General features: G+C 46.6%; 1 protein-coding gene across 5 annotated transcripts in view; it reads left to right on the top strand.

Annotated features, from left to right (window-relative positions):
- Slc7a1 (solute carrier family 7 member 1) overlaps window positions 1–27,377 on the top strand; it is a 76,449-nt gene that overhangs the window by 37,947 nt on the left and 11,125 nt on the right. For 4 of the 5 annotated variants that reach the window (XM_040750262.1, XM_005083175.4, XM_040750261.1 and 1 more), the window contains 6 exons: window positions 12,056–12,439; window positions 17,058–17,216; window positions 19,404–19,578; window positions 22,404–22,522; window positions 23,114–23,336; window positions 24,663–24,802. In XM_040750262.1, coding sequence (XP_040606196.1) covers window positions 12,070–12,439; window positions 17,058–17,216; window positions 19,404–19,578; window positions 22,404–22,522; window positions 23,114–23,336; window positions 24,663–24,802 — 1,186 coding nt within the window. In that variant the 5' untranslated portion in view covers window positions 12,056–12,069. 5 annotated transcript variants of the gene reach the window in all.

The following is a 27,377-nucleotide window of genomic DNA, read 5'->3' as shown; positions in this document are numbered from 1 at the left end:
CTAGTTAGGGGTGGTGGTGCACACCTTTAATCCCAACATTCAGATGGAGGCAAGTGGATCTTTGTGAGTTCAAGGTCAGTCTGGTCTACAGAGTTCCAGGACAGTTGGGGCTACCTAGAGAGATCCTGAGTCCCCAGTAATTATTGCTTAAGATACAAATGGTTGTGGGAGAAAATCTACTGCTGTATTTACTTCCTATTAAATCGCAGAGATTCACTGGGTGTGGAGATTTCATTCTTGTTCTTGTGTTATCATCAGAAAACATGGAAGGGTAAAGCTTTCAGTGTGGCTAGAGAGCACGTGGGGGTAAGGGTGTGTGTGTGTGTGTGTGTGTGTGTGTGTGTGTGTGTGTGTGTGCATGTGTGTATACACAGTGCCTCACACGTCCTTACAGTCATTCATGGCCACTCACAGCCTTCATTCCATCTTTACCTATGTTAAGAATGCCCACATAATCAGGAGCAGCAGACCACTGAGTCCTTTAATCAGAAGGCATTTGCGGGAGACACAGCAGGTGACCAGTGTCACGTGTGAGCCTTGCAGGAAGGATTAAGAAGGGAGGAGGAAGGGGCTGGGGAGTGTGGATCTGCAGGGGGGATTAAGCTATAAGCAGTACCTGTTGATGAAGCTACTGTAACCTCATTAATAATGTCATCCTGTCATTAATTCTGTTAATAATAATTCCATTATAATAAGGCCTTCCTGTCTTGGCCAGGCGTGTTTACACCTCCATTTGCACCGAGGACAGGGAGCTCACGAAGCTGACTCATCCACGGAGGAGGGTTTGTAGCATACACTAGGTACTCAATAATATTTGTTGCGCAGACAGTTGGGTCTAAACAGTTCCTTGCTTTCTTCTCCCATGTAGATAAGTGCACTATGAGGTGTGTGTGTGGGGTGCATATGGTTCATCTTTTGTAGGTTCTGCAATCTAGGATGATGATGATGGCCCAGGGGGGAGGCCTTCTTTTTGGAGACAGGGCTTTATATAGTCCTGAATGGCCTGGAGCTCCATATGTGAACCAGGTCGGCCTCAGATTCAAAGATCCACTCATCTCTGCCTCTCAAGATGTGTGCCACAATATGCCATTACCATAGGTAGTGTTTTTTAATTTTATTTAATTTTTTGTCAGTGTCACATACATAGATACATATGTGTGTGTGTGTGTGTGTGTGTGTGTGTGTGTGTAACGTATTGTGACTCATTTCCAGGTGTAGGCCTGGGCAGAGAGCTGGCTGCCAGTCAGGGTGGAGTTAGGGAGCTCAGCTTGGAGGCCTCCTGCAGCTTGTTGTCAAGTGTGGCTGCTTGCTCCGACAAACCAGTATGGAGGGGGCAAACCAGACAGAGACCTGTACAACTGACCCCACTGTGGGAGTGGCAGTCACTGTGGGTTTCTAAGGGTCTCTGGGTTTCAAGGTTGCTTCCGGCCATCCAGGTGGGAGTGTGGGAGAGCTCATCTGGCTGTGCTAGGTCTCTGGGACCTGTGAGTGTGCTGGTTGGTAGCTTGTTGCAAGATTCACAGCCTGTGGGGGAGTGAGCGTGGTGGCATGAGTTACTCTTGAGAATTTCGTTATCTTGTTGGGTTGTATAGGAAAACATGTTCTGGAATCTTGAAGGATTGCTGTAGCAATCGAGGTGTCCTCGAAGTAGGTTGTCAGGTGACAGTGGGGGACTATGGTGGGTCTTGCCTAAGACATATGTTGAAATTTTTAGGAGTTCTAAAGGGCTGGGAGTGTAACTCAGCAGTGGGTGTGTGTCTAGTACATTCCATCCCCAGCACCAAATACCCCCGCCCCCCCCCACATATGACTTTAAAAAACAGTAGACTAGACTTTCTTCTCAGATGTAGAATCAATTGTCAGAAAGAAGGGAGCCTTTCACCTAGTTGGGTCTAGAACACTGGTGTTTGAGGCAGTGGGTCAAGTTCAGGTCCTGGAGTGATGTGTGGTAATAGTACGTTAGAACGATTAAAACAAGCAGTTGACACAGCCACTGACCTATGATAAAATTCATTCTTGGTGACCACAATACTCCCCCAGGGGGCAGCTAGTTTCATTCCTTTAGAATTCTTACAGCATTCTGGGTGCCTATCTCCACCTCCACCTGGCCTCAGTGCCGGTCTCTGATGGTTCAGATAAGCTATTCCTATCTTTGAAGACCTTTGTGTAATCGGACATTTTCTTCCTGCTCTCTGAAGGAATCAGGCAAATCAAACCTTCTCTACTCTGTTCCTGCCTCCCGGGGTGGCCGTCTAGTGTATGCACATTCCACAGGGGAAACCTCATGGCAGGGACAATACGCCTGGGAGATTTTTTAAGATTGAGGACAGGCTTGGCCTGAATGAGTATTTCAGATTGTAAATACCTTCCTTCTGGAGCGAGTGTCTGAAATTTTGGCCACCAGTGCAGTATGACTTGGAATAAGTCAGGAAGACCTACTACAAAATGCGACATTTCCTGTGTAGGGATTATTTGTGCATGACTTATGCTTAGATAGTACCCATGGCAACAGTGGCCTGTGTTCTGTACCTGAAGAGTCTTTGAGAAAACCTGGTCAGGAACAAATGACAAGTACGACAGGTTATAACATTTGCTTATGCAAAGATACGTTCACCAATCCGGTTGATGTTGTGCAACGAGGCGCCAACGCAGGAGCCTGTACCCCGGTAACCGGAAGTCCTTGGACTTGTGTTTGTCCCCCTCCCCACTCTGGTGTTTTTCACAACAAATCTGGAAGTCTTCCTCTAAGTAGAGGTGTGAATCTGGAGGCGTGAATCCAGTGTGACCAGGCTAGACTCCTCTCGGGGTGGTTTTGTGCAGCCCTCCTGCTTCTCCCTGGCTTCAGGCCTCCGGTGCAGTTTCTCTTGTCTTGTCCCACGTGATACCTGCAGGGGCAGCAGGTGTGTGCTGTTTCTCTCCAGGACTGGCTGGAAAGTAAAATTCCCGGCGACCCTCCAGTCTGTATCACAAAACTGTGTGCTGGGAAATGCCCCCCCTCCCTCTCCCTACCTCTAACTCGGCAGCCGTGAGCTTCAGAATAACCTATGAATTCTTCCTTTTCCCACAAGTCAAATCTTCAGAATTCATGTTAGCTCCTCCCACACAAGGTGGAGTGAGAGATGGCTAGCTTTTCTGTCTTAATTCTGGGACTCAAAGAAATAGCTTACAGCACAGCTGGAGAGGGCAGCCCTGGTCTTTTTGATTCTTGGCTATTTTTATAAAACCAATAAAAAATGGTTCAATATTAATAATTTTATATGTGTAGTCAGACCTTCCCATTGGGTCTGTCGGCTCCCCAATAATGACATGGAGACTTATTACTAATTATGAAAGTTGGGCTGACAGCTTAGGTTTGCTTCTAACTGGCTCTGATAGCTTAAGTTAACCCGTCCTTACATTAATCTATGTTTTGCCTTGTGGCTTTTTATCTCTCTTCCATCGTGCACTTCCCGTTTCCTCTCGTCTGCCTGGCGACTCTGCTTTCTTCCTCCCAGAGCTCTCTCTGTCCAGAGTCCAGCCTATGGATTACCTCATGCCAATCATAGTGACACATCTTCACACAGTGTAAAGGAATATTCCACAACACATATGGTCTGACTTGATTCCGTACAAAAGACTATTTCACTTAATACATGGCAGTGGCTAATAGCATTTGAAGCTGTCCAGGCTCTGGGGTATGGTGCGGGGCCTGGGGTAGGAGACGCAAGCACTTCTGGGTCTGTTGTAGGTGAATTTATTTCTTTTTGCATTTAACTTTGGAAATTTCCAGACCTGCGGAGAGACAGAGAAAAACGTAACAAAATCCCAGGGACCTAATTACCAGCATTTCCTATGTAGACATGAGATGGGTTGACCTTGCCAGGGACCCTCTTGTCTTCCCTTTTTCCTCCTGTTTGTTGATTTCATTAGAGAGATTTTCTCCCTTTAATTCAGAATCATTGTACACTCATTATAGGGAGAAATAGCAAAAATTCAGGAAATAAAAGAGGCCTATAATCCTCCAGAGAGGCAATGTCTTCCTGCCCTGGAAATTCTTTATATGCTGGTTTTTTATGCTTTCCCATACTTTACAGACATATAATATTTCCAGCACATTTAATCTCACTTGACTTGTCTGGAGTCCCCTCTACATACCTTTTCCAAGCCCCTGTTGTCTGTAAGATATCTAAAATGTTCTTACCACAGCCCTGGGAAGGCCATGTAGCTGAAATGATCCACTTTTACTCTCATCTCCTACACTACAAAGCCAGCAGCAGGAGTGGAGTGAGTAACCCCATCGGAGTCATTCTGTTGTGCTTGGAGTGAACAATTAAAGTTTGCATTCAGGGAGACAGACAGTGGTGACTCATGTCTTTAATCCCAGCACTCAGGAGGCAGAGACAGGCAGATCTCTGAGTTCGAAGCCAGTCTGGTCTATAGAGTGAGTTCCAGGACAGCCAGAACTGTTACACAGAGAAATCCTGTCTGAAATAACAACAACAAAACAGTTTGCATTCAGGAACTAGTTAGTTGTCACCAAATGTGTGTCAATTGTTTGTGTCAATAGATTTCAGATGAGATGATACAGTGAGTATTGACTGACAGCAGGAGGCATGTTTGGACAAATTCATGTCCAGCGAGCCAGGAATGAAAAAAGGTTTCACATGCTTGCCCTGGCTGCTTGGGATTCTGAAATAGGTTCAGGGTCAGTTCGGTACATGGCCGGTCTCTGATACAAGATGAGTAGGTGGCTGGTGGTGTGACTAGCATGCCTGAGGCTCTGGGTTTAATCCCCAACACAAAAGAACAAATAATAATATCAAACCAAAACTGAATCAGTTTCACCTTGGCAGAGAACACAGCTTTTGAAAGTAGGTGACATGAGTTCAGGTCCTGGCCCGGCTACATTGGAGTTATGCGAGTTGCACAATGTACCATCAAAACTCCACCCTTCTCTCCTTATAAGAGGATGGACAGTTGCAACCACTGACTTTAAAAACACACTGCATGGGCCTGGCCTGGCTCCGATGTCTTGTCTTGCTCCTACCTAGCTGGCCAGTTCATCAAGTTGTTTTTTGTTTTTTTTTCTCCCCTACTTCAGTTCCCCTGTCTACTCATTTTCTGCAGCTTTTGTCTACTTTAGAACTATTGGATTTTGTAGGAATTCCATTTTTTTAAAACTAAGTTGTTCGTGATGGTGGGAAGACTTGAGGAGGAGTGAGTGAAGTTTCCAGGAGTCTGGGAGGTAAGGTGTGCTCCCAGGCTTGGTGGCCAGCCCAAGTTTGTTAAAGGTATGTTGGCTGAGTACATGAATGGTCTGGGGAAGTAGTGGCTGGTTAGTCAATCGAAAGTGAAATTAGTTTTTGCATGGATTCCTCTGCCTTACTCTTGTTCTTGGTCTTCTTTCAAAGAAGGCACCTAAGAAAATTGCAGTTTGCCCCTCAGGATACCTTGAAGGCCTGGGGAAGGAAAACCACCAGCATTCCCTCTCAGGGGAACATGAATGAAGCCTATTCTATGGACATTCCTGCTCCTTGGACCCAGACCCCAGTGAGTCCTGCTCCATCAGGACTGTCCCTGGGAAGCAGCCTGTACCCAGTGCACGGAATGCATACATGTGTGTCCCTGGGAAGATCTGTGTCATTGTTCTTGGTGCCCTCCCAGACTCAGGGTGGGTCCTTTCTGATTTGGGTAAATAGCTTTGAGAAAGCTTGTGTATGGTGAAGCAGATGGAGCCAACGGGGTCTGTGACAGAGCAGGTTCAAATCCCACTGCTGTGAAGAAGCCAGAGCCAACCCCATGGCCTGCCTTGCCATTAAGATTTAAAAGGGAAAGAATAATTAGTAGTGTGATGATAGATACTAAGGTGGCTTTTAAGAAAAGCATGGTTGACTTTGCATCGTCTTTTAATGCTTTATCCCACCGGGGTCTCACAAGATCTGCAGTAATGAGACAAGGATCGTTATCTCCTGCGTGTGTGTGTGTGTGTGTGTGTGTGTGTGTGTGTGTGTGTGTGTGTGTGTGTGGCCTTGGGTCCTCTGGGGGCAGGCTTGGTACTTCCTCAAGTCTGTCATAGCTGGTGTTTGCCACACGTAGGCTTATTTGTTTGGTCCTCTGCAAGGTGTGTGTGTGGCCCAACACTGTTCAGTCATCTTGGAGCCATGAGAAACTCATCCTTAGCTTCTTACATGGCTGAGGGCTGAGGCTGTGTTAGTGGCTTTTCCCAGTCTGGACTTTGGAGAACAGTTTCTTATTATGTGGGTCCTAAGTGTCTTCTGTGTTTTGAGTGGATCTCGTCACTGAGAGGTTATTGGATCACAAAACCTCTACTTAGTCAATGGATCAGTACACTAATGTTTCATAATTTGGTGGCATTCTAGGCTGACAGTAGTGTAGATGGATTTTTCTTTGGGCTGCAGCTCACAAAAAATGACACAGAGACTTATTATTAATTATGGAAGCTCAGCCTGTAGCTTAGGCTTCTCCCACTAACTCTTATAACGTAATTAACCCATTTATATCAATCTACATTTTGCCTCATGGCATTTTACCTCTCTTCCATCTTGCACCTCCTGTCTCCTCTTCATGTCCTAAGGCTTAGATTCATCTCCTCTCCTTCTCCTGTGTCTGGAAGTCCCGCCTACCCTCTCCTGCCTAGCTATTGGCCATTCAGCTCTTTATTTAACCAATCAGCAGGTGCCTTAGCAAAGACAGACAGTCTTCACAGTGTTCAAAAAGATTATCCCACAACACAGTAGGACCTTCGTGGGGAAAGCATGTGACTGGGGGCATGCTCTTGGCTGCATCTCAGCCTGGGACCATTCTTTGGTCTTTCTCTGGCCATGAGAGGAATCTTTTTGCTGTAGCGCATGTGTGAGCTGGTGTGACATTCAGCCTCAGGCCTGGAACCAGTGAAGCCAAAAGAAGTCGTACTCCCCTCCAGTTGTTTCTCTTGAGTATTTGTCACTGGTGGTTCCCTTTGCTTTTTGGAAGTTGTCCCAAGCCATGCCAGGCAGCTCCCCCACATGATGTGGATTTTGTTTTAAGATGGCTTTTCAGTCACTGGGAGTTTTGCCTTTGACCCCTGGTAAATCAACAGGAAGATAATGTGCCCTTGGGCTTTTTGATAGTGTAAAAGGGAGTTGAGGCTAAAGTTATCAAGATCTGGACAACTGGCGGGCACTAAGTTTGGCTGCACTGGCCCTGTGCTTTGCTGTGACAGGCTTGAGAGATCCATTCTGTGTGTCTTGTGGGCATCAGGAGAGGGCATCACATCTTGGAACCAAGGCTCGTGTGGGGTGAAGGGTCTGGATGGACTTAGAGCCTCTGTTGTGGGTGGGATAGCACAGCTTTGGTTCTTTAGGAAAACAGTGACTCAAGACACAGTTCAGCCATTTTCTGGACCTGCTCTCCTCTCTCAGGCCCCCTTATGCTATGTGCTAGCTCCTGGAGTTAGGTAATTTTTAAAGATTCATTATTTAAATGAATGTGTATTTCCGATTGTGCAAATGCAATGCCCTTGGAGGCCCAGAGAAGCGTCAGATCCACTGGAACTGGAGTTACAGACGATTTTTGAGCCACCATATAGGTGCCGGGGACAGAACCCCAGTCCTATGGGAGAGTAGCAGTGCTCTTATCTGCTGAGCCATCTCTCTAGCCCCTGTGTGTGTTTTTTTTTTTTAAGATTTATTTATTTATTATGTATACAGCGTCCTGCCTGTGTATTGCATGTAGTCCGTAAGAGGGCACCAGGTCTCATTACAGATGGTTGGGAGCCATCATGTGGTTGCTGGGAATTGAACTCAGGACCTCAGGAAGGGCATCCAGGGTTCTTAACTGCTGAGTCATCTTTCCAGGCCTGAGTGCTGCATCTTGATCCTCAGGCAGCTGGGAGAGACTGAGGCACATTTCCTCCAACAAGGCCACACCTACTCCGACAAGGCCACACCTACTCGGACAAAGCCACACCTCCTAGTGGTGCCACTCCCTATGGGCCTACGGGGCCATTCTCATCCAGACCACCACAGTCATGACACCTGCCTTCTTGCCCTTTTCCTTTCGGCTCACTGTGTGTCCTTGGTTGCTGCTTACTCGGCCTTGTACGCCTCCGGCCGGGTAGCTCCCTAGCTTTTCCCACTCCATGTCTCCACCCTTAGTTGTGAACTGGTCTTGTCTGCACCCTGGCCTTATTATATTTTATTCCTAATTCAAGTTCTTACACCTGGACCTTCCACCATCTGCAGGGGAAGTGAGTCCTGCTTTGAAATCACTTCCTCCTCCATAACCTTCTCCCACATCGTGTTATCACTTCTCCACAATGGCCAGCATCCTAGACTGCTCTTTTCTTGGACTTCTGGTGGCGGGTCCCGGCACTGTGAGCACCTGCCCTTCCTTATTAAAGCTCCATGCCCCTCACGCCACAGCCTGCCAGGTGCAGGGTTGACCAGCTCTCTGTTGTCTTTAGCGACTATGTGGTGTGGTTTCTTGAACCCTGTACATTTGCAGGCTGTCTTCTGTCCCCCACTGGAATGACAGTGCTCCATGCCAGACAGCAGGCAGGAGCCGGTTGTTAGGGAACAGGCCGTTCTGAAAACCCAGGAAAGTTTCCAGTGTGTTAAGGTTCTATTTTTATTTTATTTTATTGTTTGTTTTGTTTTGTTTTTCGAGACAGGGTTTCTCTGTGACTTTGGAGGCTGTCCTGGAACTCGCTCTTGTAGACCAGACTGGTCTCAAACTCACAGAAATCGGCCTGCCTCTGCCTCCTGAGTGCTGGGATTAAAGGCCTGCACCACCACCGCCCGGCTATGTGTTAAGGTTTTAAAAGATGGTATTTGTGGACTAACAGCCTCTTTCTGGCCCCTCTCTCCCACCAACCATCAGACTGGAAGGAATCGGTGATTAAAGCTGAGACTGAAAAGCTCACATTGCTCAAAACTTCCCACTTAGAGACTTAAAAAATAGAGCCCAAGGAAGTCTCCCTAAGGCTCTGAGCTACTGAATCATTTTACTTCTATTTATTATTATTATCATTACTATTATTAATTTCTGACACAGAGTTTCTCTGTGTAGCTTTGGAGCCTGTTCTGGAACTCACTGTGTAGACCAGACTGGCTTGGAACTCACAGAGATCCCCCTGCCTCGTGTGCTACCACTGCCTAGCTTTTTGCTTCTGTTTTTTAGGATTTATCACACACACACACACACACACACACACACACACACACACACACACACACACACAGGTGTCTGGAGTTATCGGCATTTGTGAGCTCTCTAATGAGAGCAATGGGAACTGAACTCAGATCTTGTGCAAGAGCAGCACATGCTCTTAACCACTGGACCTGCTCTTCAGTCTTATTTCACTTCTGTTTTTATTTGGTGATACCTAGGATACAATTTGGAGTCAGATCTCTGTGAGAAAGAAACAGATTGCTATCCTAAGGCAAGGGCTCTGTAATAATCTCTATGGAATATGATGGGGCAGAGATTTCATGTTGCCACGAGTCTTACCAATACCTGTAATAAAAATCATTCGGGATTGTGTACACATCATCCCTCCCAACGGAAACAGGTAACGCCGTCTAGATCCCGTTTTCCTCACCTGGTGGCTTCCTGTGCGAGTCCCAGCAGCAGGAAGTCGGCCTCCACTTGACTGCTGGGATTGCAACCAATAGATTTGTTTTGTACAGAGAAAATGCATCTCTTTCCTAACTGCTGCTGGTTAAGACCCACTTTGGAGGCCTGGCCTGAGCGGAAGAGGTGGACCAATGTATAGAAACGACCAATGACACGTTTTTGAGAGTTTTAAAATACCTCTGAAGAGACACAGAGAGAACTTCCTAAAATAAACCCTGGGTGTAGTGAATTACTGTCACGTTTCCTCACCCCACGAGGCAGAAATGGACACCTAACGGTCTCATCAGGTGCCCTCAACAGCAGCTCCCAGCCACCTGGCACAGCCTTGGTCCCAGCTGTGCCCCTCTCACGTCCCTGTCACCAAGGGCCACACCAATGGCAGAGAGCATTTTTGTGCATGTTTGGGGGTACGTGAGCTGCATCCCTGTGGCTACACTGTCTTACCCCCTTACGTGATGCCTGGAAACCAAGATCTCTGTATCTGGGTAATGATCTTCAGTCTGAAGGTGGTTTGGAAGTCCCTTCAACATCACTGGGTTGGTTCTTGGAGTGGGTGTTCGCTGGTGTCCTGTCCACACTGGTGGAGACACAGGTATGTCTGTACCTATGTATTCTGTACCCCAGCATGGCCAAAAGAGCCATTTTGCTCTAGCCTGAGGTCTCTGAGTTCACTTTCTGTCTTAAGGGGGTTCAGAAATCTGTTACTGGGGTATGGCCCTCAAGAGGCAATGTGGAGAAGTTACTGTGCTTCTTACTGGGGCTGGAGCACAGGGCAATGTGCGTACTAGGCAAGCATTCTAGCGGTGACTCCCACCCCTAGGGCTGCGACACCCTTTTCCGGCTGCAGCAGAGCCTGCTGTGCCCAGGGTGGTTTGTCAAAGCTGAACCTTCCCTGTCAACCCTCACCCAAGTACCTGTTCACTGGTTGATTTCACCCATGTACGCTCCCCCCCCTCCCCGGTATCCAGCAGTATCAGGGTTCAGTACTTCCTGCTTCTCCTGGCACCCGCAGCCTTGTCCTGATGTGCAGGAAGCTTGCTACTTCCCAGGCACGCTGCCCACTTAACAGGAACGCCCCCAGCATCTGCACCTGGTGTGGATACATCCAAAAATAGTTCCTTCCTGTGTAAACGCTGGCAAGCCATGGGTTATAAACTCTGGGGTTATGGGATTTTCCCTCTCAGTGATCTGTCCATCATTTCCTTGAGACTCTGCCCCCACCTAGGTGTCAGGGACCAGTCACTTCTTACCCACCTGCAGGGCTGCCAGGGTCCCAGATGCCTTGCAACCTTGTTTGACCCTAACTGCAAATTTCTTTTCCTCATCTATGTAACAGGGGAATTCCCAGATCTAAATGAACACTTTATGGGTCTTAATAATACTGTATTCTGTGGAGCCGGCAGGTAAAATACCAGGAAGAAGCAGCCACAGTTCCTTAGTGACCCAGAGCCTGCAGTGATGTGTGTGTGTGTGTGGGGGGGCAGTACAGAGACAGGCAGGTGATACAGTGCTGTGGATGGTTAGAGGTAGACTTTTTCCAGACCTGGGACTATTTTGTTTATCAGTGACTTCATTGTTGACCGAAGTTAGGTCAACAGAGGACTATTTGATGATAAAGAAGAAAAACGAGTTGATGGAAAAAAATAACTATAATAACCCAAAGTTGTTCTGGTGGCTTCTCTACACATGCCTACTGTTGTTGACTTAAATTCTTCACCTTGAAATAGCTTTGTATTTAGAGAAAAATGGCGAAGATAGTTCAGACTTCTCGTGAATCCTATGCCCAGTTTCTTCTGTTATTTGTGTTTGTTTATTCATTCTAGGGGTGGATTCCATGGCCTAGAGCAGTCGTGGCTGCCACCCTTAATATAGTTCCTCATGTTATAGGGACGCCCAACCGTAAAATTATTCCATTGCTACTTCATAGCTGTAGTTTTGCTATTGTTATGAATCCTAATGTAAATATCTGACATATAGAATGTCTTGATGCATGGGTTGAGAACCACTGAGCTAGAGAGTCTTGCTCAAGACTTAGGCATTTTAGCAATTATGATGCAGTTCAGTTTGCATTTCATTATAATACAATGTACTTGAAATTACATCTTGTTTGTCCTGATACATCGCAGCTGAGGTTGGGAACAGTGTCACTTACTGTCTGTGTTCCCAGTTAGCTGTCACATGTACCCATAATAACTAAAATGAATGTGGAGGCCCAGAGACCTGGGGCAGGGCAACTGTGGATTTCTGTCTGTCTCGGAAAGTCTCGAGACCGTCCCCATGGAATCTGACAGTTGTTGGTGGAATGCTAACCTGAAAACATTTTAGTAGTAATGGCTTTATAAAGGGTTTCATCCCTATGCTCCATCCTGCAACAAACGTTTGCTGGTGCAACATGTGGCGGCAGCTGAACCAAACTCCTCTTCTTTCTCTTTTCTGACAGGTTTGCTCAGCACGATGGGTTGCAAAAACCTGCTCGGCCTGGGTCAGCAGATGCTGCGTCGGAAGGTGGTGGACTGCAGCCGGGAGGAGAGCAGACTGTCTCGCTGCCTCAACACCTTTGACCTGGTAGCTCTTGGGGTGGGCAGCACCTTGGGTGCTGGCGTCTACGTCCTGGCTGGTGCAGTGGCCCGTGAGGATGCTGGTCCTGCCATTGTCATCTCTTTCCTGATCGCTGCCCTGGCCTCAGTGTTGGCTGGCCTGTGCTATGGAGAGTTTGGTGCCCGTGTTCCGAAGACTGGCTCAGCCTACCTCTACAGCTACGTGACAGTTGGGGAGCTCTGGGCCTTCATCACCGGTTGGAACCTGATTCTGTCCTACATCATTGGTATGTTCTCTGATCCCCTCCAGCCTGCAGCCTTTATCCTCTGACCCCTGTTTGTTAGGGATGCTCTGGTCTCCTCTCTCCAAGGACTGACTTGGTATATCTCCAGGAGCCCTCCAGTCTGACTACTGTTTGTGTGCCTCTCACTTTTAGCAGGGATTAAGGTGTCTTTAGGAGTCACTGTTGTGACTTCCCTCATTCTGCAAGGGTTTGAGTTTGCTTTCTGTTGCTGTGATAAACACTGAGGCCAAAAGCAACTTGGGGATGAAAGGGTTTATCTCATCTTACAGATTACACTCCATCAGTGAATGTGGAGATTTTTATCTGGACAGTCGGCTCCCAAATAACCACACAGAGACTTATTAATTGTAAATGATCAGCCAATAATTTAGACTTGTCTCCAGCCAGATATTACAACTTAAATTAATCAATTTCTATTCATCTATGTGCTGCCCAAGGCTCATTTACCTCATCTATGAACTTCCCATGTTGCTTCTTCTGAATCATGCTCCCAACACCTCTGTCTCCTCTGACTCAGTCTTCCTTCTTTCAACATTATCTCTGTCCTGAAAATGCTGCGTAGCTATTGGCCAATGAACTTTTACATTAACAATGAGAGCGACACATCTCTACAGTGTACCAGAAGAATTATTCCACAGCAAGGGAAGTCAGAGAAGGAACCTGGAGGCAGGTGTTCATGGAGATTTTCTCCTGCCAGGGGTCCCACCGCCCTTGAGTCCCCAGATAAGCACACAAAGACTTATATTAATTATGAAACTGTTGGTCAGTGGCTTGGGCTTCTTATTGGCTAGTTCTATCTTAATTATTAACCCATTCATATTAATCTATATATTTCCACGTGGTCTTGGCTTACCAGAGAACGCCTAGCGCATACTCTCTTTCCAGGCTCTACATGATGCTCCAGTCTGCCTATGTTTCCCAGAATTTTCCTCATCTCCTAGCCCTGCCAATGCTTCCTGCCTGGCCAATCAGCCAATCAGTGTTTTATTCATCAACCAATAAGAGAAATATATATACAGAAGGACATCTCCTGTCAGGCAGGAGCTGAAGCAGAGAACATGGAGGAGTGCTGCTTACTAGCTTTCTCTCGTGGTTACTCAGCTTGCTCTCATCTGTAACCCAGGCCTACCAGCCCAGGGGTGGCTGGCACCCATGGTCATCTCATCCCTCTCACATCAATCATTAATGAAAAAGCTCCAAAGACTTTTCTGTGGGTCATTCTGGTGGAAATGGCCCTTTAGTTAAGTCTGTCTCTTCCCAGATGACCCCAGCATGCATGAAGTTGACAAAAAGCTAACTAGTAACACCTGTGAGCAGAGATCATGTCAGGCGAACTATGACCATCCTTGCTAAATCAATGAATACATGGCTAATAGGATAATTCTAATTTAAAACGCAGTTTTGTTTTTGTTAGTGACCACCCCCAGATTATTACAGTAAATATATCATGATGGATGACATTTTGGGAAACAGAAAAGCGCAAAGAAGAGAAACAGAGAAGCACCCAACCTGATAACCAACAGAAACAGTATTTCCTGTGTATTGCTTTGTTCTGGCCATTTCACTGGAGATGTGTGATACTGTCTGGACAGTTAGGGGTATCCCACTGTTAACAAGTTAGCACTGAGTAGAGATGCAGAGGGATCTAACTTAGGGCCTTTCACATGCTAGACATATGTCCTTCCACCAAGTTATACTCCCAGCTCCTAAGTATATATAGTTTTAATCTCTTTATAAACCATATATCATGGTGGTTTCTCCATGGCAGTATTCCCACTGACTATATCATTGTGTATATAGGTTTATAAATCCAGAATAACCTTACCAAATGTCCTTCTGCACTATTTAGATCATATCTGTTGTTTTCCACAAATAATTACTTTATGTAATTGTAGACATAGCCACAGTTTCTTCCCCTTGAAATATTCAAGGGACAGAATGTCTAGGTCAAAAGTTCTGCCTGTTTTAAAACCTTTGTTCACTCTGGTCCTCCATCCTACCCAGCTGTTGGGAGATTTTCTTGGTCTAGTCTCAGGCCCACTGGACCAGTTTCTCTCCACCCAATTGGGTCCTCACAGCCACAATGAAATAGCCACTGTGAGACTTAAATCTATTTATAAGTGTTTGACCATTGCCTTAGGATTCTTACTGGCTGGCTCTTTCTTAACTATTAAACCATTTCTATTGATCTGTGTATCTCCACATGGCCTTCACTTACCGGTAATGCCTGGGGATCCTGCCTACTCGGTGACTCCTTGACTTCACCCTCTTTCTCTACGTGTCTCTGTTTGAATTTCCCACCTGGCTCTATTCTGCCTGGGTATTGGCCAAATCAACTTCTTTATTAACCAATGGTAATAAAATGTTTTCACAGCATAGAGAGGGGCATCCTGCATCACCCAGCCTTTCTTCTCATTCTTCACCGGGCATTAGCATTGAACACAACCACCCATGAAATCTCAGTTCATCCCCACAAGGAAACCTGGACATGTGCTGTGAGCCGCCTCCTGTCCTGTGGGCATCATGTCAGCATGGGGGATACCATAGCCACCTCCTTAGGCTATCAGACAGAGACCAAGGCTCAGGTGTCCAGTACCGTGTCTGAACCAGCGGAGCTTGCTCTAATGGCTCTAATGTAAAATTCCTAATTTTTCTTTTCCTGTGCAGTCTTCCAACTGTAACCACAGATGACTCTCACATACCAACGCTTCTCAGTGGGAAAGAAGCTTTTGTAAATGGGTTGTTACATTTCCAGGCAGTTTACCTGGGCATAAAACAACAGTGAGCTTAAAGCATTTGCTGCTGTTAGACCAACAAAATAATAGTCTTCCCTGTGGTGCTACTTGCCTGTGGAAGACTCATGAAAACGATCTGGAAATCTGTGCTCAGCCTTAGCTACTGGGAGAGGAGAGTTTCTCAGTTTTAAGAATGCATATATGGTTATGCATTTGAAAGAGGCGATTCTGACGTGAGAACATGGTGGCCTCGGAAGAAAGGCTAGGGTGGGGTCTGGACTGTCACGGCAGCGAGCCGGCTTCTTTGTGCATGCAAAGCAGACAGACCATTTTTCTTCATTAGTCTCATGGCCTTCATGGACAGAATTCCTAACAGCCAATGAAAAGTGAGGTTAAATTTTTGAGTTGTTGGCAAAACACTTAACATGAGAGCAAATAATGAAGGTGAATCTTTGTGCGAACCCCTCTGTGTTCTGTGGATAATTCAGACCACAGTCATGGGCGAGGCCCCCTCAAACGAAAGGAAAATGCCAGATAGGAATATTAGCCTTCCAGTGTCCTTGACACACAGCACTGGAAAGGCAGGGGTGTCTTCAGTATAAAAGGAGAAACGGGGTGAAAGAGCAGTCAGTACAGCCCGCTGTCGGGGTGCAGCCTCTTCGTGTATTCTCTGTAGCTGGGGCACTTGGGACTGGCTCATGGAGGTGAGATGGCAGCTTCACCATGGTCCTGCACTCTGGGGCATACCCTGGCCGCTGGGTTCAGGTACAAAGTGTCAGGTTGGATGACCAGGGCTGAATGGTAGGCTTGGCCCTGCAATGTGTCAGTCCATTTGTAGGTCACCTTTGAGATGAGGTCTTAGGCATGGATACCGTTGTCCCTGCTGCCAAGCGTTCATGGAAGAGGGGACTTCCTAAGTCGTGTTTACCAGACTGATCCATACCAAGAATGCATTTTGAAATCAGTTTCCTGACTTGTCAGTATCTGTTATTTGGGTAAAGCAAATGGGTAGAGCTGAGTTAATGCTGTCAGAATGGTAAGGGCGGTTATTTATTTGTAAGTTTTTATTGAGATATATACACCTACACATTTATGCTCATATGTATGCTGTGTGATTTAACTGCACACACAAATGCTTCCCGACTTATTGGAGTTACATAGTAATAAATACATCATACAACAAAAGTATCAAAATGAACGTGGTGGTGTACTCTTGAGATTTCGGCAGACAGGATGGCATGTTTGAGGCTAGCCTAGGCTGTATGCAGAGACAATAGACGCTCCTCCTCAAAAATACAAATACAATGAAAATACAGGCAGTACTAAGTGTAGACCACCCACCTAACTACCCTTGGCCTAGCCTAGGAGCAGAGTCCCACACACGTGCCTCATGGGCAGGGCTGACTGGTCATTGTGCTCTCCAGAATTACCACAAATGAAGTATTGCTTAGACCCTTAAAAGATGAAAACTTGAAGTGTAATTTCTACCAAATCCACATTGTTATCGCTATATTAACAGGGTTTCAGTTTATGATCAAGATTTACTCTTGCACATTAGTGTCTCTCTCTCTCACACACACACACACACACACACACACACACACACACACACACACACACACACACACACAGTGTAGATCTTGGTTGAGCATAAGATGCAGTTCTTTCTAAGCTCTAGCAGCCTCGGGGAGTGTGGGCCTTTACCCCACACACTGGTAGCATCTGCTGGGACTCAGCGCCTGCCGGTAGATGGCAACATGCTGTCTGTCTGTGTGTGACCCTGCCTGGGTGCTGTAACATCAAACATGATGAGGGACCTCTTGTTGACCACCCTTCTCTAACTGTCACCATGTGTTCTGTGGCAGGTACTTCAAGTGTGGCAAGAGCTTGGAGTGCGACTTTTGACGAGCTGATAGGCAAACCCATTGGAGAGTTCTCACGGAAACACATGGCCCTGAATGCCCCTGGGGTGCTGGCCCAAAACCCTGACATATTAGCTGTGATTATAATTCTCATCTTAACAGGTAAAGCCTCATTTTGACAAAAAGCTTGTGTTGGGGTAATGGGTAAAACTCCTGTTGTAAGATTACATTGTTTCTTTCATTTATTTGTGTTCCTTCATTTATTGGCAGGTCTGGGGATGGAACCCACAGCCTCACCATACCTGGCCAGTGCTTTTTCTCGTACTTTCCTACCTTGTCTCTCTGCATTTCTCTCCCCACTCCCCCTTTCTTTGGTTTCTTTTGTAATGTGTATGGACAATTTGGTTTTCTCCCTGTCCCAATGGCTGCTTCCAGCTCATCCCAGGATTGGCCTGTTGTAATAGCTGCTGAGACTGTGCTGTTTAGTTAAAAGAGAGAGTCCTGGGTGAGTTTTTGTAGCACTGAAGGCTCTTTGTCCTTTGACTCGGTGGATGACCATTTGGATAAGAAACTAGTAGTTTGTCTGCCAGGAAAATGCAGGGCAGTGATCTCCCTCTGGAAGAGGAATGTATGCCTGGGCTTTCAAAGGCGTCTTGGGTGGTTCTACTTACACTTCACAACCAGGAAAACACCCTTTGAATACATAAGTTGTGGTTGCCCAATCTGAAAATTCCAAGCACTGCAGGACACAGCCCGTAGCGGTTTCCTGCTAGTGACACTGGTCTGTGTCTCTGATGTTCTGGTGAATGTCTTTCTCCACCTGATGTTCTGGTGGATGTCTTTCTCCACCGAGCATTTCCTAGACACACACGGAGCTTCAACACAGCAGTTCTCATCACACAGTAGACGTTATAAAGTCTTGGATGAGTCTGGAAAGCTCCTTCCACATTGCGCAATTGAAGTCATCCCACCCAGGCCAGCCTTGACAGTGTTTTTGGTTCAGCTGGCAGAAACATGTGTCAGAAAAGATGCTTGTACAACTGCAGTTAGATTTTTATTTTCATAAACACCTGAGGGAGGGACACTAAAGAAAACAGTACAATGGAGCATAGTGGCATCTTCCCCTCTGAGACGTTACTCGGTCAGAATTCATCTGATGTGTTCCATGGTTTTTCATACAGAGGTGTGGAAGTTGACCATGGGAAGGCCACGATCTGGGGTCATACTGGTTGGGTCCTGGGTGACACTGCCTCCCTTTTCAGATCCTTCACTATTTAGCTACACGTTAACTGTCTTTCTATCACTGTGACAAATGCTTGAATTTACATCATATCAAGAATAAAGTTTTATTTAGGCTCACAGTGTTTACGACTTCAGGCCATTCAGGCCTGTGGTGTGGCAGAATATTGTGATGGGAGTGTGAGACCGAGCCAAACTGTTCATTCATGAGTGGACAGAGAAAGAAACTATCTGCCAGCATTCCCTACCTTGTGAAAACGCTGCCTCCCAATAGCACCACCTAGTGGAATATACCTTTATTACATGAGGGGTGTGTGTGTGTGTGTGTGTGTGTGTGTGTGTGTGCGTGCGTGCTGGGGGGGGCTTATACCTTTATTACATGGGCTGTGTGTGTGTGTGTGTGTGCGCGTGTGCTGGGGGGGGCTTAAAATTCCAGACTGTGTGGGAGTCCCAAGGCCGTGAGGATGCCTTAAAGATTGTGCAGTTTTGGGATTCCTGTACTCTGTCACTTGATTGTTCTGTTTTGTTTTTAAGCAAGTTTACGAGCTAGAACTGATCAAACTTAGACATTATTTTACATATTCTAAGTATGAGGAGGGTCCACATATGCTACCAGTTCCTAGAACACAAAGGATTGTCACTAACATCGTGACTAGTGCCGCCAAGTCAACCTGCAGCATTCCTCATCCAGAAACCTCTCATTCTACCAAGAAGTTGAACCAAAGTGACATTTCCTAGGAGGGAATAAAATCCCTTTAACTTCCTTGAAATATCTTGCCCCTGCTTTGTGCATGGATCAAGGCTCTGTCCACCCTCCACCAAGGGCTTGCTCTTCGTGGGAGGCTAAGTGCCATGGTCCAGACTTCTGCAGGGCTTTAGCGAACTGTGGTAGCATCCTCAGACCCCTGAGAGCCCTGAGTGTGAATGCCGCACTGTCCTAGAGCCACAGATAGTTCAGCCATGTTCCTCGAGGCTCACAGAGGTCCTTGGAGGTCCCGTGCCCATTGGCTGCTTCCTCCCCTCCATCTTCTTCTTCCCTGCCCCTGAGCGAACGGAGCTGGTGCATCCTGTGTGGCTAACACATGGTTTTCTGCTTGTGCCTTTTCTTAGGGTTGTTAACGCTTGGTGTAAAAGAGTCAGCCATGGTCAACAAGATCTTCACCTGTATTAATGTTCTGGTCTTATGCTTCATCATGGTGTCGGGGTTCGTGAAAGGGTCCATTAAAAACTGGCAGCTCAAGGAGGAGGACTTCTTGAATAGATCCAGCCCTCTTTGTGGGAATAAGTGAGTTTATTTTGTGTATTCCTTTGGCATGTGACAGTTCTCTGTATTTGTTAATTCGGATCATATAGAGGTATTGGGTGATGCAGTTCATGGGGTAACACACACCTTTAAATATTGCATGATTTTGACTTATTTTGTAAAAGTGATTTTTTTCCTCAGTGAAGTAGCTAAGGAGTTTTATTTTTTAAAATTAATTGATTAATGTATTTATTTACTGTGTAGATCTGACTGACCTCCAGCTCATAGAAATCCACCTGCTTTTGCCTCCCAAGTGCTGGGACTAAAGGTGTACACCACCACACTACTCCTACAGTGTCTTCAACAAGTTCCAGTTATTTAGGAAACAAGCCAAATCATTATAATGTCACTTTAATCTTCTTGGTCAAATTTTCAGGTGACTCTCAGTGTATTAGGACACACAGTGGAAGTTGTCTGTGATTCTATTTTCATTAAGGCTAATGCTTAAATTGCTATGATGAAGGGACCTTTGTGAGACACTGTGACTTTTTATGGTAGTGGCTACCCATCTTAGAACCCCAGATGTCTTTGTTTGTTCTGTCCTACCTGGGGACAAGTTTTGTTGGCCTCTTGTCTGGACTGGGTGTACGAGCATACCTCAGATTTTCCAGAAGGGGAACTAGAATAAGATATGGACAGGGTATGCCCAAGGTATCTGCAGGCTGGTCTGGAACACCTCTTCCACATCCCCACCCCAGCCCATCCACACCTGTCTACCTTCATTCCTTCTACTAGAATCCAGTGAGTAGCCATGTGTACCTACAGGGGAGGCTGAGAGGTGCCGGCCTATGCTAGGGATCTGAGCAGTCACACATCCTACACTGGTCACTGGCTACAGTCCAGGTGTCTAGCCTGTTTTACTACTGCAGTGGAAACACGAAAATGTTGAATCAGATACACAAAACTCCCTAGTAGTACCGTCCTATAATTGTCAGTTCAAGTACAAGTATCTTTTCCTTTCCTAAATTCCACTATGGAGCAATAAGTACTTTTACTGCCTCATTGCCAAACATTCTGGAGCTGGTTATATTTATTCCAAATTTATTGGTCTGTATGAATTTAAGGTGGAGTGAAGCCAACTCAAAATACGCTTTGAAGTTCCACAGTAGACTTTGGAAACTCTGGATATCACATTTCATTGGCTGCTATTTACAGACAGGAGTGAAACGCAGAGGGCTTTCCTTGTTTCCTGGTGGCCAGCTGAGGTTTGGGTTTGTTTTTGCAGATTGCATGGGGCTGACTAGCAACAATCATTGCATTTCCCATTCGTTCTTGCACTGGCCACCGTAGGGATGGTTTACACAGCACTGACCTCCCAGACAAGGTGACATTTGTTGTCTGGGTTGGGCCTTAAGTCCATTTGAATACCAGAGGGACTGCTGGGCCACAGGGGACCTGCCACTGTAGGAGCAGAGTTCTACAGGCCTGGAGCCTAGCTGAGTCTTCCATGTGATTAAAGTCTGTAAATGGCCTTATGTAATGTGTTCATTCATTTCCCCTTTTCCAGCTATAGAATTACATTTCTCACAATAGCCCTGTGAAGTTGCTTGTCCCTCAGTGAGAGCCCTATGTCTCCTTCCTGCACCCCAATACATAGAGGACTTCCAGTGATCATGATGCTGGTGATGTCCTAATTACTTCCCTGTGGCTGCGATAAAAACACAGACTAAAAGCAGTATTGGGGGCGGGGAGGCGCAGTGAATTTGCTTGGTTTACACTTCCAGGTCACAGTTCATCCTTGAGGGAAGCCAGAGCAGGAACCTGGAGGCCTGACTTCATGTGTTGGGTGGGGTCTAAGGAAAGGTGTGGCAGGGACTCTGTGGAGTGGTTTGTCCTCACCCATGGTTTTGAGCTCATTCTATCAGTTGGGGAAGGCTGTATGAGCCCCTTGTTATACGTCAAGGCAGCCCCTGAGCCCCCCCCCCCCTGGTGCTTCCCTTAGTCTCCTCTTCAGCGAGCCATCCAAAGCCCCTTCCTCTGTCCACAGGCCTAGCCGTTGGCTGTTTTCTGGGAGTCCAGTCTTCTCCCCTCTCATTTAATAGCTGGACTTTGCACTTCTCTGTACAGACAGGCTCTCACTCCCCAGGGCCTCCTGATTCTTCTTCAAAGCAAGCCTTCCTTGGCGACACCCACACTTTACCTACAGTCACTTCCCCCCACACATGGGTGCTTCAGGAATGCTGAGGCTGAATAAAGATCAGTTCGCTGGTGTACAACCTCAACTTGTTTAGAAGTAGCTGTTTTAAGGGGGGAGGGGCTGTCCTGCCTCAACTCGGTATGCCAGACTTTGTTGACTCCCCAAGGAAGACCTCACCCCCTCTGAGGAGTGGACGGGGGGGGGGGGTGTGGGGGGACAGAGAAGGAGTGGTAGGGGGAACTGGGGCTGGTATGTAAAATGAAAAATAAATTGTTTTCAAATAATTAAAAAAAAAAACAAGAAATATCTTCTTTTAGATTTAATCTCCTGGTACATACAGGGTCTGGGCCAGACATGGCATTCCCAGCTGATGGCTTCCTGGGGAGAAGAATGGGAAAGGGACCAGACACTTTGTTGAAGCTTGCCAGTGTCCCATTAGACTCTTGCCTCTCAAAGTCTGGACATAGAAAATGCTTCTGGAAGGGTTAATAGCGTGTGCCGTTGGGGTTCCTGGCCTTGGGGAGGAGGGGCCTGCTACCCACTGAGTGCCCTCACTGGAGGACTGGGGACTGTGACCCAGAGACTTTCTTCAGATTCAGAGCGGCGGCGCTGTCCCCGAAATGAAACTGCAGCAGGAGTTCTAGTCTTTACTGTTTTTTTTTTCCTCTAGTGACACAAATGTGAAGTATGGTGAGGGAGGGTTCATGCCCTTTGGATTCTCTGGCGTCCTGTCAGGGGCAGCCACATGCTTTTATGCCTTTGTGGGCTTTGACTGCATCGCCACCACAGGTATGTGGGCTTTCCTTCCGTGGGGCCCCGCCCCCTGGCAGCCGCTGCCAGTAATTCCTTTCCTGTTGGCACGTTCTGCTTGCTGTTCTGGTCCCACAGGAGCAACTGTGTAGATTTGTCGTTTCCTGCTGATCTCTTCTCACTCTCTCTGTCGCCTTCCTACATCCCCGAGGAGCAGGCCCCCACAGGAAACTACATCATTAACATAAGCAGGGCCCTGTCATTAGAGTGGGACAATGACAGTGTGACTGAAGCCTGATTTCATATCTGCACATCCAGGCCATTGTAATGACAACGTCCTGGCCGATTGTGTTCCCTTGAGACTCGCGGCTTCTCGGCCAAAGGAAACAAGCCCCTCCCTTAGCTGACCTGTGATAGAAAGGTCGGGAACACCCTCCCGGGCTGCGGTTGCGTGGTGGGTCACGGGAAGGTCAGAAGACCCCAGTTCCTGTGGAGCATGCGCTTCAGTGGGCATGCGGAGGATGCCATGTCTCTTGCTAAGCCCTGTGGGGCATGCGCTTCAGTGGGCATGCGGAGGATGCCATGTCTCTTGCTCTCTTTCCCTCACTGACCGACACCTGCTGCTTCCAGGTGAAGAAGTCAAGAACCCCCAGAAGGCCATTCCCGTGGGCATCGTGGCGTCCCTCCTCATTTGCTTCGTAGCTTACTTCGGGGTGTCCGCAGCCCTCACGCTCATGATGCCTTACGCCTGCCTGGACACCGACAGCCCGCTGCCTGGTGCCTTCAAGTACAGTGGCTGGGAAGGAGCTAAGTATGCAGTGGCTGTCGGCTCCCTCTGCGCACTCTCCGCCAGGTGAGAACAGCTTCCTGAGTGCTTCCAACCCCAGCACCAGAACACCAGTGGCGTGGCTTGTGCATTTTGTTGCTGTTATTAATACGGATGTTCCCCTTTATCCATGGGGAACTACACTCTGAGACCTCCATTGGATTCCTGAAACAATAGATCGTCCATCCCAAGCCCTAAATAAATTTGTCACAGTAAGATTGACACCAGTAGCTAAGGGTATAATGGAAGCATCATTATGTACTGACATTAAGAAAAAGGTAAAACTGTCACTTCCATATCTGTGGAATTTTCCATTAATATTTTCATATTGTAGTTGACACGGGTAAAAGACTGCAGAAAGCAGAACTAGGTAAGCGGAAACCACCGTACTTTTGAAAAGAACTGGGGCCAACTTTTGTACGTGATGCTTGGCAAGGAAATGGCTTCCTGCTCCTGACTCTGGCCTCTCAACCAGGCCTCCTCTTTGATGGTTGTATTGTTGGCCTTCAGTTTGGCTGTAAGGCAGAAAGAAGCTCCTTTGAGTAAAGGAGTGGGTGCCTTTTAATGAGACACATAACCCCCAACACACGCACACACATATGTGCACACACACATACACATACCCTAAAGCACATGCACATGCTCATGCATGCACATACACATGAGCACACACATGCACACACATATACTTGCGCAAGCACACACACACACTGCTTCCCCACCAGCTTGTTTAAGCCGCTCACACATAAGTGCAAAAAGGAACTACTTGCACATATGTGCATACGCACATACACACACTCGTGCATGCACACTTACATATAACACTCTAGCATACGTACATATATGTGCATACACACATGCGCAGTGCTTTCCCATCAGCTTGTGTAAACAGTTTACACATATGTGCACGCACGCGTGTGCAGCACACACACACGCACACACACACAGCTTCCTCATCAGCTTGTATAAACAGGAACTGTTTGCTAACGCTTGACTTCAGTCAGAAATGACTGAAGACGTAAATGCGAGAGCTCCTTCGTGGATGTTGCCCTGGGGTTGCACGATCCTTTCTGTTAGATGTCCCTAGTCTGTCCATTGGTCTTACGCTGACAGTGTGAGTTGCTCCCGGATTGCACCCTCCTCTCTGTTAGGTGCTCCTAGTCTGCCCATTGGTCTTACACCTGCACTGTGAGTTTTGTGAAGCACTGAGTCCTGGAGCCCTGAGTGCCAAGCATTGTAGAGAGTGGATCTTGCTGAGGTCAGACACCTCTCCTTGGCCATGCCTGGGTCTTCTGAGGCCTTGTTTGCCAGTGACATATTTGTACTCATAGGTTTTTTCCTTTTCTCTCCCAGTCTCCTAGGCTCCATGTTTCCCATGCCCAGAGTTATCTATGCCATGGCTGAAGATGGACTACTGTTTAAATATTTGGCCAGAGTCAACGAGAGGACCAAAACACCAGTAATTGCTACACTGACCTCAGGCGCCATTGCTGGTAAAGATTGACATCTATTTCTGGTGCTGCTGTTTGAATGACTAAGTTAGCATTCCTAGGGAGGCATCTTGATGTTTACCTGTCTGTGGGAACTGTAAAAAACCACAACTCATCCATTAGAGCTTTTGAAACTATAGATTTTTACACTCCAAACCAGATTCACTAAACGATAACTGCATTTAAAAGTGTTTTTTACATTTGATTTACGTGTATGGGTGTTTTGCCTGTATGTATGTGCACTCAGTGTGTGACTGGTGCCCATGGAAGCCAGAAGAGGGCATCAGATCCCCCAGAACTGGAGTTACAGATGGTTGTGAGCCAACACGTATGTGCTGGGAACTGAACTCGGGTCCTTTACAAGAGCAGTCAATTTTCTTAACTGCTGAGCCGTCTCTCCAGTCCTAGATAAATGTACATTTGATGAAAGACAGTGAAGGCATGTTTATAGATGATGGGTTGGAACTATTCTTAGAGTTTAACTCTTACTGTGGCAAAACTCACACACACACACACACACACACACAAGTGTTCCTTCAAAGCCACCCATCGTCCCTGCCTAGTGTTTCCCTGTGTAGAATTTGGGAGGCTGGCCTCTTGTGTAATCCAAGCCAAAAGTACTCTTGGGTAAACACCAGCAATTCTAGTGTCCATACATCTTAGCTTGCTGATTGCCTGGAGCATGAATGACCCTCACAGTCAGTTTTTGTAAACATGCACCATCTCTTTCCCAGGGGGCATATGTAGGGTTTGCTGTTTGCCCTCAGAGAGTGGTAGACCCAGAGCTGAGGAAGTTTTCTTCTGCCATCATGTTCATCCCCAAGAGTGCAGCTGTGATAGATGAACTAGGTAAACTAAGGACCTTGGAGTCATATGATGGTGTGGGGGACCCGGAGGAAGCCCTCGTGGGTACTGCCATGTGTCCTGCAGTCTGTTATTCCTTCCTTTCACGACTGAGGTTAGAGTCCGCTGTCCACCTAGAGAAGTGGTGACCTGAAGAGGCCCAGGGTCACACCCAGGAAGGCAGAGCTGCTCTGGATTTCTGCTTGTGTTCATGCCAGAAGCAGTTCCTTGCAGTATCGACCAGCACCGGGTCTGTTTTTATACGGTACTATACAATTTGTATCTCAGTGTCTTGTCAAATGGTTACTAGTAAAACAATCCTATCTATCTATCTATCTATCTATCTATCTATCTATCTATCTTTGTTTTTTGAGCCCTGACTGTCCTGGAACTCACTGTGTTCACCAGGCTGGCCTCGAACTCACAGAGATCTGCCTGTCTTTGCCCCCTGAGCACTGGGATTAAAGGCATGCCCCCTCCACACACACACCAGGCTGACAATTGGCCATCTTAAATGAACAAATGATTTACTAGTTTTGTTAGTATTTATACCTTAGTAAAGTGTTTTAGTTTTGTGACTATTATTGTATTAAAAAGAAAACAAATTTAAAACTGTTTACCAATAGTTCTGTGTGTAATTACAGTAGTAGGTTCTGGGGCACCGGGTCACGATGTGACCTGTAGACTTCAGTGACTGAGGACTTTGTTCAGTTCCCACATAATTTGGTGTAGTTTCCTTGCTGTACTCACAAAAGGAAGTCAAACTATGACCTTTCGGGTGACTGTAAAGGACACACCACTTGCCAAATCAAGAGTTGGCCCATTTTTTCCCCTTTGTTGGGATTAATATTTGGTTTTCTAAAATCATCTGGCATGGTAACAGTTTGGGTTTTTCTGTGAGCAGGAATGGAGGCGAGGGTGACATGTACTGTCAGAAGGTGTTCCAATTATATGGAAGGTCTCCACTGCTTCTCTAATCTAATTATTTATCATCAATTTAAATTTGTTTGGTTTGCATTGATCTGGTGGAGCTTCAAAGAATGTGTGTGGGAAATGGATAGTTTCATGATCCTGCTTTAATTTGTATTGATTTGCATGTGATTTGAAAATATCCCAAAGTAGATCCTGCTAAATTATTTTTAATGGGAAAAATTGGCATTGTATACTGACATAAATAGACACAGGAAATTTTTAAGTAAACACATGGGAGGATAACTGTTTTCCCTACTTGACTGTCTAGAGTAGAAGCTCCTGTGAGTCTTCCCATCAGCATCATCTCCTGATACATGTATCTTTAGATGATACTCCAGGAGGCCAGACACTGTGGTCTGCCCTCTTCAAGGTTGGGTACCTAGAACTTAGTGACTGGCACACTCTCGATCAGTGCTGGGTGGCTAAATGAATGAATGGTGAATGGAGGAGGAATGGGTGGTTGAAGGAAGGATGCATGGATGGAGGACTAAAGTATGGATGGATAGATGCATGTGTGAATAGACAAGATCAGGCGCATCCAGTGTGGTATGGCCTTAGAGTGTGGGTGGATGGTGGATAGTTGCAGAAATGGAAGAAAGACATATGAGCAGATGGAGGATGGATAGATAGATGGATGGGTGGATGAAGGAAGGATGGGTAGATGGGAGAATGGATGGAGGATGGCTGCAGAAATGAAAGAAAGACATGAGCAAATGAAGGCTGGATAGATGGTCGGGTGGATGGATGGGTGGGTAGATGGATG

The sequence above is a fragment of the Mesocricetus auratus genome, unplaced genomic scaffold (assembly GCF_017639785.1).
Source record: "Mesocricetus auratus isolate SY011 unplaced genomic scaffold, BCM_Maur_2.0 Super-Scaffold_100008, whole genome shotgun sequence".
Lineage (NCBI taxonomy): Eukaryota > Metazoa > Chordata > Mammalia > Rodentia > Cricetidae > Mesocricetus > Mesocricetus auratus.
This window is presented reverse-complemented; position numbering and strand designations above follow the sequence as displayed.